The 15,470-nt window shown below is 34.5% G+C and overlaps 1 protein-coding gene and 1 long non-coding RNA gene across 8 annotated transcripts; one reads left to right on the forward strand and one right to left on the reverse strand.

The window, feature by feature from the left end:
- Positions 1-847: 847 nt before the first annotated feature.
- LOC6523768 lies at positions 848-15,423 on the reverse strand. 7 transcript variants are annotated; one of them, XM_039377032.2, is made up of 8 exons: positions 15,269-15,416; positions 14,364-14,504; positions 12,668-12,796; positions 11,838-12,079; positions 11,667-11,783; positions 3,989-4,399; positions 3,522-3,930; positions 848-3,149 (listed from the first exon to the last, which is right to left on the reverse strand). In XM_039377032.2, the coding sequence occupies exons 3-8, from the start codon at positions 12,686-12,688 to the stop codon at positions 2,877-2,879; spliced, it is 1,473 nt and encodes a 490-aa protein (XP_039232966.1). In that variant the 5' UTR covers positions 12,689-12,796; positions 14,364-14,504; positions 15,269-15,416; the 3' UTR covers positions 848-2,876. The 7 variants fall into 7 exon arrangements, with proteins under 7 accessions (XP_039232966.1, XP_002099643.3, XP_039232967.1 ...); XM_002099607.4 differs by having other exon boundaries at positions 14,364-14,507; positions 15,269-15,410; XM_039377033.2 differs by lacking the exon at positions 14,364-14,504 and having other exon boundaries at positions 15,269-15,423.
- On the forward strand, positions 7,096-11,189 carry LOC120322146. The gene is made up of 2 exons (XR_005561933.1): positions 7,096-10,052; positions 10,127-11,189. It is a non-coding gene; the product is annotated as an uncharacterized LOC120322146 (long non-coding RNA).
- Positions 15,424-15,470: the final 47 nt, after the last annotated feature.

Below are 15,470 nucleotides of genomic sequence, written 5' to 3' on the forward strand. Positions count from 1 at the left end.
GTAATTATGTTACCACAGACACTCAATTGTCTACCAGACACCCGGGTGTTTACGAGACATAAATGAGTCTTTTTCCCACTCATCCTTTTTTTGGGCAAAGAATGCTACTCTTGCAGTTCTCTGGTCAGCGCATTCGGGACCAATGGGACTTTGACATATTTCAGGATTACGTACAAGCGCAAACTGAGGACGTTTGCGTTTATTGTGATTGTAATTCTTTGTTGAATTTCTATAACAGTGTGGAAAAATATACAAATATTAAAACAAAATTTAAAAAATTATTAATCATTGTTGGCGGAACAGATCTTTCTGTTTGTGGGCGTTACAGAATGTCCAAAATTTTATATATAGATCAAAATAAAGTGCGCGAAGCCAAACTGTTTTGGCGTATCGTTAGAAATCGGCAAGCCAATTCACGCAAATTGGATTCGAACAATATGGCACCGCTAGGTTCTTGATACTTAATAAAACAATGTGAAAGAAATCAGCTATCTGTGCTGAGAACTGCTAAATGATTTTGCTCTATAATGGTTTTAAACATTGTTGAATTGTGGAAATACAGGACCCTAGTCTATCACTGAAGCCTATAACAACTTTGTATCTTAGTACAGAAAGAATTTAATAGCTCTGTTATATTAAAGGATAGTTATTTCTTTCAACCAGACTAAGACCAGGGACCGATAATAATAATTAGTAAACAAACTAATTTAGTAAAATCAACCATAAATTATATTTTTTTCCTAATGCGCATGGAAATAGATGAGCAGCGTAGTAAGCGTGACTTCTGACCGAATTTAAATGACCCTCTTTCATAACAAAAAAAGTTTCCAGAAAAACATGATACATCTTGAATTACTATATAATTTTTATTATATTGTTACATTTTATAATGTACATCATATTTTACAATAAACGTGTTTCCTAAATTAATTATTTCTTTATTGTTTCTTTATATTTTGATTTTAATATAAAAAACCCCAACCATGCGTAGACAACTTTAGGACTTTTTGATGATATTTCATTTCGGACTTATACTTGTCAATTTTTCTTTTACTGATAAAAAGCATCCTATTGTCTGATTTCCTAATATTGTATATTACAATATTCTAATTTATTGTCAAAGGAACTTAAAATTAAATTTTCTATGTATTATATAAAATCACTACAAGCACGTAGATGTTTAGTTTAATACATCATGCGTTTACCACCTCCATTCAATCAATGTTTAGCGACGATATTTTTTATGGCATACAGAATTCATAATGCTTAGTTTACAAAATATATAAACATTAAAATACAAATCATAAAGTAAATTTTTAAAATGTAATTTCCTAATTCAGGGGGTCAAACTGTATCAGAAAATCAGAACCTTTTTACTTTGGTATAATTTTTGAAACATCTAAAATGAATTTAAAATTTCTGAATTAAAAAAAATACCTTAAAAATAAAATCACCGTTCTTTTTACCATTCTATTAACCATTTTGTTAGCCATGATGTTTTAAAATGATTCATATGAATTAAACAGTGTTAGCCTTAATAACTCATATTATGTAGGTTGTGCTTGTGAACGCAGGCATTCTTTCAAATACTATGAGTGGAATAACGGAATGAATAGCTCTGATACGTGCTTTGATCTAAGCACTGTCTGACCAATAAAGTACATGTTTAGTTATTAATAGGTTGTATAATACATAGTTCGATATGTTACATTTTACATGTATTTTTGAATTTTTTACCAGCCAAACTAAAATCAATATTCTAAAACTGTTGATTAAATAATTTAATGAGCATCATACTAGATAAGTTATCTGTTTTCTACATTATTATTAACGATTGTTGGCACGAGATTAAAAATTGAGTATAATAATTATTATTATATTATATTTTATATTAATTATATGTATATAACGACAGGTATGGATGTGCATTTATGTTTTGCGCATAATGCCGTATTAATGATTTCTTGGTTACAATAGTGCACTTGAATACAGATCGTTAGTTTATCAATACGTTTTAAGTTCGCGAACAGGAATTCAAATGGCATCTGGATTGAGCTTCAGGTCGGTAATACATATATTATTTATTTAAATATGTATTTCAAAAGTAAAACCTACTTATTGATCGTGATATGTTTATAGTTAATGAATAGTAAACTCTTGTTTTACATAATTTTAAAGTAGGTACTTCCGTGCAGGTGTTTTTTTAATTTTATTTGTTAAATGTGTTTTTCAAAATTCGGAGTAGATATTGAGTGACTACGCCGATAATATGCTTTTTGCATTTGATTGTTATTGATTGGAAGCATTTTGTTTTGTGAATTCCAAACGTAACATTACTTGATTCGTCAACATGCTTGATCTCGAAAAATATATGCATGGCTAATGACTAAAGTTTCTACACTGTTGACAGTCAGTTGCCCTTTTAATCGAATTATCGTCTTGTTCGCCAAAATTGTTTATATTACCATTTCCTATTGTTTAAAAAAAAATAATTTTGACTTTTAAAAGTTTTTCCATTTAGATATAACACGAAATAGTCGACCAAAATTAAATTCGCTCAATGCTTATTTCAAATTAGGGAGACACAAATTAACTTCTTGACAATATATTGTATATATTGTATACTTGTAGCTTATTATATTTATTAAATACTCCACTTTTAATACCATGCTAGAACCAATTTAAAGGTATTTAAATTCCTTGCAAATTAGTACTTTTCAAAAGGATTAAAAATTTATATAATGTCTTGTAGGCATTTACATTAACAATTGCCCGTATTTACAATTCAGATTTTTTTAAGGTGTAATTTAAATGTTTAATAATGAGACTGATTTATTTCACAAACATTTAGCGACTAGGGATGTACCACAGACTCTTTAATAATTATCGTACTCATATAATCCAAGATCAAATCTATCAGCTGCTCTTTTTTGTTCACTTAACAGTTTTAATTGATCGTTGTTTTGTAAAGATGTCAAATAGCTATAATCTTTCGGTTTATTTTGATGTTCAAATATATCCAGTTGGTTTGCTAACAAGTTTTCGTTAGATAAAAAGTTACTGCTTTCTGTTTCTGGTGTAGACATGTTGGATGGCCATGTCGGTGGTAATTCTCTCAAAAAGCGATGAAAATTACCATTTATTTGCGGCTTTAATGTAAAAAGTATCATGATTAGATTTTATTTAGGCATGCTAGTCTATGGGATAAATTTATAAGGGTGGCCCAGTGCTTACAGATTTCGTAAACATGTGAATTGGATTTTGTTTAGTTTTATTTACTTTTCTTTGTTGGCGTATACTCGGCCAGCTACCCAGTTACCTCGGCAAGTGATCCTGATATTAGGTACATAAATCTACGACATAGATTTGAAACGGTTCCTTCTATTTGATACATACTTTTTGTCTTTTCTAGTACCCATTTGCTTTAGGAGTAAAGGGAAGTCGAGTAACTCCACTAAAGCATTTTAGCTTTCGTCGCTTTCTTTTTTATTATACATAAAATCATAACTCTAACGGCTTACCTCTTTTAGAAGTGATCGATTTCTCTCTCTGAAGTGTGATTTTCGTATTGGGTATGTTCGTGGGATTCCAACAACGGAAGGATCACTTTCGGTGGAATCATCTGATATAAACTCAGTTGCTGGAATTTTCAGGCGGGCAGCTCTATTACTTCCAGAAAACAAGCTTTTAAGTTCCTTATTAGCTTGAATCTCTTTATTATTGTAAGAAGGGGAATTTCCAATGTGACGTGAAGTTGCTCTGAATCCAGATCTATGACTATTTTTATTACTTTGAAAATTTTGCTCATTTAGAATTGACTTCTGATTGACGTCACTATCGTGGTATCTATTTTCTTCAGGACTTCGATTTTCATCCATTAATGGAGAATCAGATAAGCTGCCAGCTTGATGGTGATAATCTGAAAGTAAGCTGTTTTTTTGGAATGTGTTAATGAAAAGTATCTATTTATTTTTATTAGTGTACATACTTTTTTCCGTTTGCAATTTCTTTAAGGGCAGCAGAACGCGCTGCCATTTCCTCGTCTCGACGTTGCTCTATTAATTCTTTTGCTCTTTCAGTCCAAATGAGCTCTTTAAGCTTCTGAAAGCTGCCTTGTATAGCAACTGAATTTTTACTTTCTTTTGGATTATTTCCGTTAATATTTGGGATTCCCATATACCGATTTTTGCTAGACCTACGAATTGAGGAAGAAGTTCCTGATTGTGGTCGCGTTTCCGCGCCATAATAACGAGAGTGACTTAAACCAGAAGCGCTTGATCCAAATTCACCCAATCTTTGATGATTCTCAAATGGAATACGATGTGGTGCAGTTGGCTCTCGATTGAGAACACGGCCAAAAACAGGCGACCTGGCTCTTTCCCTTGCGCTCATCCTTAATCTAAAACGAATTTAATAAAATAATAATAAATTATATAGAATAATTAATAAATTTTAATATTCGTGCTCAAAATATTAGTTGGGCATCGTTGCTCGGACTTTTTTGTGAAATCTGTAAGTTATCAAAAAATAGTAAAAACTGGGCATGGTAGTGAACGCGACTTATGATCATCTTACTTTCAGCAGCCCAATACTACACTTAGCCAGTACATAGGACGCAGAAGTGAAATTCTTTGGCTGCGATCCATCTCCCATAATCCACAACCTGCCACACACTAACCCATATTCATAACTAATAAAGAAAACATCGAAAAATTCAGCAAACTTGCCGAAGAATACTTCTCACAAAGACCACCAAGCATAATCAAGCTGCAACAATTTACAAAATTATCGTCCCTAGCGGTCTTATGTCAATACTCCAAACAGATTTTACAAAAAAAAACTCACAGTCTTGACTAGTTGAGAAATGACAAAATAAATAAATGGAACGAGCCAAAAATATATAAATATCTACTAAAAATACGTTAAGTACAAAAAAGCAAACGCTTCATTCAGACTAACACAAAAACAAAACATTCTGAAGTAGCATCTGACGCTTAATCAACACACTAAGAATTACATGCATTTTCAGTCCGTTAAAACAAGAGAAAATTCAATAGTCGAGTCAGATACCCCTTACTCAGGTAATGTGCGAACGAGAAATATGAGCATTTTCTGGAATATCGGTAGAAACTGGGGAACGCATAAATTAGTAAAAAATTAGAAAAAATTTAAAAAGCAAACACATTATGGCAAGTCGATAGAAATTTACAAGACATATACAAAAAATATTAAAAAAATCAAAAGATTCCCCAAGTGTGTAGGCGTGGCAGTTTTGGGCGGCTTGTGTTCGTGGAAAAAACTGGCGCTGCGTCTATGTCTCTGGAAGCTGTATGCTTACTCTCAACATTCTAGCTTAAAAAGTTCCTGAGATCGAGGCCAGTTCGACCCCGCTATTGGATCTGATCAAGAATATATATACTTAATATGGTCGGAAACGCTTCCTTCTGCCTGTTACATACTTTTCAACGATTCTAGTATACCCTTTTACTCTACTAGTAACGGGTATAACTATAGGAAGAGTTATTGTCGAGTTCCTCGGTTATCTGAAACTCGTCACTCGGATAGTGGGAGTGCGGACGAGAAATTTACATTTTTCTTTTAGGATATAGATAGAAATTGGCAAAGCAAATAATAAAGAGAAAAAAAAATCAAAAAAAAAAACAAACTTGATAAAATCTGACGCTCATGCGGAGGGACATTTCAACTACAAATACTACACCGCAAATTAAACTACTCACACACAGCCTCAAACATTCAATTAATAAAATTCCTCTCTAGCCCAACCAACGGATATTAACCACAAACAAACAAACAATAAACAGAACTTTACCTATCGACAATATCCTTTACGAAGCACGCCCAGACCAGCTAGAAGATAGAAGAGACTTATAAGTACTAAAACAAAAATCCCTGATGAACTTCAAAAACTACCCGATAATAAAAATTTTGCTATTCCTGTCGATAAACCTTAACCACTTAACCTGACGAATGGGTTAGTCTTTTCAGGAAACATGCACATTGGCTCCTTCTTCGTTTGGGGGGTGGTTGGTGGCTTGTGCTTTCACAGTTGCTACCTACCACCGCGCCTTTCATTCCAGGAATTTTTAGCAATCTTAGATGAGCTGGCAAATGAAGAAAAGGGAAACCGGAACGTAGTCATAGCTAGGGACTTTAACGACTGGATAGAAGAATGAGGTTTAGTCCACACGAACGCAAGATGGCGAACCCTCCAAGAAGTCTTTGCGTAGCTTGAACTCGCTCTTCTAAATACGGGATCGGAGCCTACTTTTAGTACAGCTGGTCACTCCCCTCCTGCAGCGGCTCGTTATTCCAGTAAGCCCAGTTGTCTTGCAGCGATATGTACACGGCAAGGGATCACGAAAATCTTGCGATATCATAAGCAACCACACTCCCACCACCGCAAAGACGCTTTAACGCAGCGGACAGCGCGAAGAGTGTCACTCGAGCATTTCCCATCGCCATAGGGAACTAGACTACTGGCCTACGGTCAAGACGGCGACAACAAAGGGAACAAGGCCTCCCCTATAACGAACTCTTGAGACAAGAATACGCGGAAAATAAAAGACTCATTATGGTGTCAAAGAGGATATAATTCCAGGAACTGTGTGATTCATGTGAGCAGGACCAATACGGTTCAGTCTACAATATGGTCGTTAAAAAATTAACATAACGATATCATAATGAAGATGACGGCGAAAGTGCATAATTTGTTTCCATTAGAGCCTTTAGGTACGCAGCTTGTGCACGCGGCTCCAGTAGCCGCATCGCCGATAATTTTGCTGCAAGGTCGCCAGGGACATGGCGACGAAAAAGCATTATTCAGTGCCTCATGAAAGGTATTTTTCCAAAGCGTTTAAAAATACCAAGGCTGGGCCCATGGGCAAGACTCCACTGCGGGATACCTCTTTTCAATGCTTTCCTTTGGCTATAGAAAAGCGAGATCTACCTTGGATGCAACCGCAATGGCAAAGGAGATCGCCTTGAAGGCAATAGAAGCAGCAAGATGGCAAGAAGGCAGCAAGGAATACCACTAGAGAGGAGTGGCTCTCGTCGGTTGTCCTGGACATCCACCACTCTGTAATAGAAGATAACTCTGCCAAAATCTATTAAGTTTCATACAATTAAATTTATGTTTAAAGACTCAAAATCCGGTCATTCATCTATCTATATTCTATATATATAAAAATTGAGAACAATCACCAATTTCACCAATGATTATAACTCCAAAACGGATGAGCCGATTTCAACGATTTCAAAAGAAAAGCGGAAACCCGTTTTTTACATGCAGCGCCATTTCTAAAACTCTCTGTTCATTTCGTTTTATTTTATTCATGAGACAAACTTTATTTGGTTCAAAAATAAATTTTAACAGCAGGCATTTGTTTTTGAGGTGGTAAGTTGAACTGTGTTAATTATGTGTATCGTGCATTTGAGGTTAAACTCACCACTTCCACCTTCTTCGACTTCCTCATACTCCTTTTTCTTCATCAATTAGAAGATAGACGAGCCGAACGCAATAATGTAAGAAGGCTAAAGCATCAACAATCACGCAGGTTTTCAGAAGAAGGAGGAGGAGGAAGACGAAGAAGAAGAAAAAGGTAGAGGAAGGAGAAAGAGGATGAAGAAGAAAAAAAGGATGAAGAAGAAAAAAAGGATGAAGAAGAAAAAGGAAGAGGAGGAAGACGGAGAAGGAGAAAGAAGAAGATTCTGGGTCAGATTTACCACCGCGCTGGCTCATTATTACCATTTCCTAATACCGACCATCAATTCTAACAAATCTATTTCGTTGGAAATGAAAATCGCGAATTGGATCGGCGATGTACAATTGCTTCGAGGGCAAGGCGACAAATTGTTTCTGAGCTTCAAACATTTTTTCTTCAACACAATGAATTAGTTCGATTATTTAAAATCGCTCTCGTTCGTATGCCATCGGATAACCACGAAATCATCATAAAAGCCGATAGAACACCCATCGGAGAGCATGCAAGACGATTTAATGCACCGACAATCGATGATGTGGCTATTGTAATTGTTGGGGACCAGTTCCAATCTCGCGACATCGTGCTACATCGAAGAAATTACAGCGTGTTTCAGAGCTTCACCGCAGCTATGATGCATTACAATATCCATTATTGTACTGGAAAGGTGATACCGTCTATAATATCAATATACCAATGATACATCCACAAACCGTGGGCCTCGTGGTGTAGTGGATAGCGCAACTACCTGCTAAAAAACGGGGGCACCCACATAGTACCAAGCCCACCCTGTGTTTATCTGCGAACAGCAACAACACCCAGCAGGGCGAGCGCGTTACCAGACTGTTCGCTTTTCTACGAAGAAAAACACAACACCGTAGACGCCAATCCCCGATGGCGACAGGTGGCAGCCCCACCACTGGGATAAGCCGCATCTGGCCAATCACCAGATCGGTCGAAAAACTTTCAACGATTACTGAAACTAATACGAGAAATTCAGCTCTCGTAGAAGCCCTAAGTACCCGAGAGGAATAGAGGAATAAATTCAATATGAATTCATTTTAACCCAAGAAGACATTTTCATTTTTTGATAATGCATTCATTACAGGTCGTGACATTCAAAAAAAAGTTAGTGCGATGAACTATTATTCGTACAGATTCATGATTCGCCAACAAGAAGACAATTTCATTTTGAGATGTGGTGGCAAACTTTTCAATCAATACGCTGTTGACATGTACGCAAAAATAGAAACAGAACGTCTGAATTACCTTTGATTCAATCAAGCAAATTTACGATCGGAAGAATATATATATTTGCGAGATGCAACAGTGAATGATGGTAATGCAAATGATATCGGACGTTTAACAATATTACCATCCACATATGTTTGTCGGCAGTCGGCACCACATGCATGAATACACACAATGTCATACGTTCGCAAATATGGTCGACCAGACTAACATTTACATGCAATCCACAGTGGGCGTATATAAATGATAATTTATTTGTTGGTCGAAAACCAATTGATCGGCACGATATAACTACGCGTGTATTTCAATAGAAATTAAAGGCATTGATAGATTTGATTGTCAAATTTAAAATACAGCACGGCACAGCCACCAGCAACAACATTAACTGCATTCTTCCAATTGTGTGAAAGTGAATTTGCAGGAACATTGCTGTATTCGGACGTACCACACTATTTCATTTAGACTGCAAAAAAATGGCAACGACGTAAGAGAGGAGCCCCAGTTGATGGTCATCCAGGCGTTTTATATGAAGACACTACGGAAAGGTTGTACACAGTTCATCCAAACAACGCAAAGTGCTTTTTTTGCGACTGTTGTTGGTAAACGTTGTAGGACCACGCTCATTTCAACATTTGCGAACAGTTAATGGTCATTTCATGTCAGACATATCGCGAAGCATGTGACCACTTACATTTGTTGGAAATGATGCACATTGGGCTTTGACACTTAACGATGCATCGATTTTTTCTTCTCCACACCAAATTCGTATGCTATATGCCATAATATTATCGACATGCTTTCCATCGAATCCACTTGATTTGTGGAATAAATATAAAGGATTAATGGCCGAAGACTTTTTAAATCGAATGCGTCATCACACCAGAAATCACGATTTGCTGATCTCATTGAAGATATGTGCCTTGCGATGGCAGATAAAGCATTGGGTCAATTAGGTATGCCTTCACCGAATCGTCCAATTCATGATTTGTTTGATCGAGAATTGCAACGTGAACAACAGTACAATATCAATGAATTGTGAATTGGAATTTACCCAAATTGAACGACCAACAAAAACATTTTTACGATACCATTATGCAAGGAGTACAAAATGATGTTGGTGGATTGTATTTTTTGGATGCGCCTGGAGGTACGGGTAAAACATTTGTGGTATTATTGATTTTGGCAGCCATTCGGTCACAACAAAAAATTGCATTGGCACGTGCTTCGTCAGGAATTGCTGCTACTTTATTGGATGGTGGACGAACAGCACACTCAGCATTAAAATTGTCGTTAAATGTGCAGGTTTGTTTGTATTCATTGATTGATCTATTTAAAATACATTAGTGGTAATTACTATATTATTTTTGAACGTTCAGGTGATTGACAATCCCACATGCAACATATCAAGAAATTCTGCAATGCCAAAAGTTTTGCAGCAAGCAGCAATTATTCTATTGGATGAATGTACAATGCAATGAACAATGCAAGATCTACGTCGCAATCAACAAATTTTTGGTGGTGCACTAATATTTTTGTCAAGAGATTTCCGACAAACATTGCCCGTCATTCCACGTGCAACGTTAGCGGATCAGGTCAATGCGTGCTTGAAGTATTATTTCCTGTGGCTATATGTCCAATGATCAATCTGCAGAACGGTTTTCGAAGCAATAATTAGAAATCGAAAGTGGCAAAGTTCCAAATACAAATGGCTTGATCACTTTGCCAAAAAATTTGTGTACAATTCTACAATCTAAAGGCGAATTAATAGAAAGCGTTTTTCCAAATATAATTCAAAATCACAGAAATCACGATTGGTTGACAGAACGAGCAATATTGTCACCAAAAAATGTACATGTCAATTAAATCAATTTTCACATTCAAGAAAAAATGCCAGGCACACTGACATCATATAAATCTTTAAATAGCGCAATGAAAGATGATGCAGTGAATTATCCAGTTGAATTTTCAAATTCCCTAGAACCGCCTGGTATGCCACCGCATTTTTTGTACTTAAAAATCGGCTCATCAATTATTTTACTACGGAATTTAAATGCACTAAAATTGTGCAATGGCAAGATTGGTTGTAAAAAAATTGATGCCGAATTTAATTGAAGCCACGATATTGACTGGAATAGCGAAAGGAGGAATGGTGCTCATACCGCGTATTCCGTTGATACCAACAGACATGCCGTATAAATTTAAGCGACTGCAATTCCCAGTGCGTCTATCATTTGCCACGTCCATCAATAAGGCACAAGGACCAACGCTTCAAGTATGCGGGTTAAATTTGGAAGAGCCGTGTTTTTCTCATGGGCAGCTATGGCATTCCAAACTCTTTATTTGTATTCGCTCCAAATGGACAAACGAAAAATATAGTTAATCCAAATGTTTTGGATTGAAAATAACAATTTTCCAAAAAAATAAATGACTTTCATAAAACAAATTCTAGGAATTTTTCATTGAATTTTAAGACTGCATGTGGCGAAGCGCGTAGGGCCCACTAGTAAGAAAATAAAATTAAACATATTTCGTCTAGTTATTATACGCGTTAGTCGTAGAGTAAAATACGATACTTGATTCTATCGGTATGCGAAAAATGTCTTTACCACTCTAACGCATAAAAATCGCCCATGTATTTGGAAAAAGACTTAAAAATTTTGTCTTGGGAATAAGTTTTGATCGGAGCATTGGATCTCATTTTATTCTGTCAGATGCTTTTGCACTTTTTGACTTTGAAATAAAAAATAGATTGCATTTTAAGGGTCGACACTTCAGAATATTGGAATGTTTTGCTTTAGTGCTGGTTGGTTCCATTTAAAAAAGAGCTATTATGATAAATTATGCAAGAATTTATGAGATATATGGGATTTGCCTTAATTTAAAAATAACAGATGTATAAGGAAGAAAAACACTTACGATCCCAGGATTCGAGAGTTCAACAAAAGAGGTTCCCAGACATTATAAGTAAAGGGATCCCTATATGTTGGTATTTCATTAGTTATTTCTGCAGCTCGGGATTGCCTTTTTGAAAAACTACACATGGAAAAATGGTTATTTTTCGAAAGATAATAAAAAAAAAAAACTTACATCCACATGGCGCGAAGCTGTTCGCATGTTGGTTCCTGTGAGTTAAGTGAAAAGGTTTTTGGCACAAACACTTCACCAACTGTTCTTACGCCACCGGAATTTACGATATGTGATGCTTCTTCAGTTTTTACTCCGTTGCTATTACTTAAATTTCTTTCCCGACTGCGTGATCCATGATAATTTGCGTTTCCAAGCCTTATAGTGGCCAAAATTACCAATATATCAAATTGTAAATATTTGATCTGCAATTATATAAGTGAATCCAAAATTACGCTTATTCTTTTATGTCGAGTTCCCCGACTACTCGTTGCTCGGCTAGTGAAAGTGCGAACAAGCAATATCAACATATTCTGGAATATCGGTAGAAATGGAGAAATAAAAAAATATATTACCAACGTCTGGGCTTGACCGTTTTCGGCGGTTTGTGGGCGTATAAACTACATATAATATATATGTTTTGCGACAATATAACCTGTCGGAGTTAATTTGATCAATATTTTTATATGCCATTGGCACAGTTTGAAAATAAATTGAATATATTAGAAAAAAAGGCATAGTTTGATTGTTTTTGGTCATAAATCGATTCGAATTCGTATACATAAGTTTTTTAAATATAGTTCGTTACTGAAATAGTAATTTTTTTTGCAAGGGGCTCTTTCTCTGTTTTAATCCTAAGATGTATTTTTCTAAATATACTTGTGTATATATTTGTTCTCTAAACTGTGTTTCTGACTGAAATCGATATAATCTCTGCAGGGGAAAAACCTGGTGTATTCGAAATAAAATATGTATATATGTTGTTTATTATTTGCTGATATATATATACGTACCAATATGCGACCGCAATGCATTTTGGTGTTGCTATATTAGAATTCCGGCACCATATATTATAGTCTAATTTTAATGCATCCAAGTGATATGTATTAAGATGTGGGATCGTTTCTGCTAGTTTGAAGAGACTTTTGAAAAGAAATAATGTATTTTTTGATTATATTTTTTATTTAATTGAAAGTCATGCAGAAGGAAAAAATCGTAGATAAACTAAAATAATTCATTTCATCTTTTTTTTTTTATTATCTGCATAACCTACGTGGCTTACTTTTAAGAACCCTTTTTCTCGTAGAGAAAAAGGCTATACTAAATTCGTTGAAAAATATGAAAGGTAGAAAGAAGCGTTTCCGGCAATATAAAATATACGTATATACTCTCGATCAGGATCACTAGTCGATCTCGTCATGACAGTCTGTCTGTATGAAGGCCTCGATTTCATTTCTTCCCAAATGTTGGCACTGCCAATTTGAAGCCCACAATCCGCGCAAAACTTTCACCAAGCACAACTCTGAAGAAATTTGTTATTTTTTTTATTGGTCCTGTGGGCGTCGCAGTTACAATACTTATAAAAAAAACCTATACATTTTTTAAAAGTGTGGTTTTTTTTTGCAAATCAATAGAAATTTGCAAGATTAATAAAAAAAGAAAAAATATCAAAACATTTTTCAAAAGTGTGGGCGTAGCAGTTTTGAGCAGTTTGCGGGACGGACATGGCCAGATCGACTCGGCTATTGATCCTGATCAAGAATATATGTATACTTTATATGATCGGAAACGCATCTTTCTGCCTGTTATACTTTTCAACGAATCTAGTATACGCTCTCACTCTACGAGTAACGGGTATAATAAATAGAAATTTGATTCAGCCGTCTAACTAAAGCTTGCACAGCGTAACCGGAAACTCTTCTTTGTATTTACTTTTGAACGAATCTAGTAAGCCCTTTTGTTCTTTTATTTCGGAGTATTATAAGGAAAGTAGATTTTTTTTTTTAGCATTGAATCCGCGCGTTTACAAATCATAATTTTGCTACCAGAGGTAACTATCGAATCACAATTATGTCTATGGTTTTAGCGCTCTAATCGATATTCTTTTCTATTTGAGAAACTAAAAACTAACTGTCGCAAGAAAATAAAAAACCTACATATTCTTACCGGGTGCAAATGTATAAAATCTTTTTAGGAATGATTAACGCTTGCTTGTTTTTTTGTTACTTTTATATTAAACATTTTTATAGATTGACGTAGAAAGTTATAGCTTTTTAATTAAATGTAAATAAAGACTGAAAACTACTATTACGGTACATCATGGCATTGAAATCATTTACTGCCAATTTGAAGTCTTAAACTAAAAGTCTTTTCACATGATGCCCGCTTACGTCTGGTGCACTTTGGAAGTTAAATCTAAACTTAAATATTCAAATGAACTATATATTTCTTATGCAACGCATTTAATCCCTTATAACAGTTGAAATTGTTTAAAATTATCTACCTAATAATCAAGATTATAGGTTTATAGGTAGACTTAATAATTATGTCATTAATTTATTTACATACAATAGCAACGCAACTTTTTGGAAACAAATGTTATTTATGTGCAATTTAAAGTGCATGGTGCTCTGTAAAAACTTATTTAATGGTGCAACTAGCTTTAAAAATGTGCAATTGCTCGTGCTTTCGCATAAATGTTTAATTTACTTTTTCCGGCATTTTTGATCATTTCCAATTGGGCAATTATGCATTTTTAGAAAGATGTGTTTCTTCGTCCCAGAACAAAAAAAACGAATGCACTTTAGATGCCTGCATGTTTTATAGAATATCCACAAGTCAAGTGTCATCCTGCTGAAAAATAGCGTATTTCGAAAATAACTTAGATAGATACGAAGTTGAGGTAATTCAGAAATCTTTAAAGCTCGGATTTCTGATCACAAAATTGACTTTTTTATTATTTATTTTACCTTTTACAAATACCTCTATGAATATTATAATATTAATCATTCATTATTAAACAGTATATGGAGTAAATCTTTGCAATAATTTTGTACACTTTATTATTATTAAAAACTACAGAAAACTGCATACAACCCAAAAAAAAGAAATTTTGTTTAAAGATATGAATATGAAGATATGTAGATAGTAACAAATCGTCAAATCCCGGTTTGTTACAACATTCAAATAATTATACATATGTATATTTTACCTGTATATAAAATTTTTTAAGTTTATAAAGTTTTTTTTGTGTTTTGAGAAGTTATAGAAAACTGTATAAGTATTTTATGAATGAATCGTATATGCTTTCGTTCCTATATACACAGTTTTCTTTAAAAAATACATGTATATAAATTTAAGTCATGCGCAGGAAGATATTCACTACGGCGCTAAAGCTCTATAAAGAACTTACATATTATTATTTGAGAAACTCGACTGTTTAAAAATGTATTTTAAACAAGAAATATCAAAAATAAATATTAATTATATAATTTGTTCCTTTATATAAAATAAATTAACAAAAAGTTTAATTAATAGTTAGGATTTTGGAATATTTATTCACAAATTAAAAATATAAATCTTAAATAATGGACCGTAATGCCTTGCAAACGCACTTTGCTTGAGAAATTATACCGTGCACCTGTAATAAATACTTTTTTCTATGATGTCTACAACACTCCGCGGAAATGTGACTAAGTAAGAGTTGGCTTATGTCGAATGCGATTTGCATCCTAAAATCACGCGTGCGCAAGTTTTGTAGACCTCTTTTCAGTTTTCAGTGGCCGGAAAAGAACCTTAAAGACTTAACAAAAAGCT

This window comes from Drosophila yakuba, chromosome 4, assembly GCF_016746365.2.
Source record: "Drosophila yakuba strain Tai18E2 chromosome 4, Prin_Dyak_Tai18E2_2.1, whole genome shotgun sequence".
Classification (NCBI taxonomy): Eukaryota; Metazoa; Arthropoda; class Insecta; order Diptera; family Drosophilidae; genus Drosophila; species Drosophila yakuba.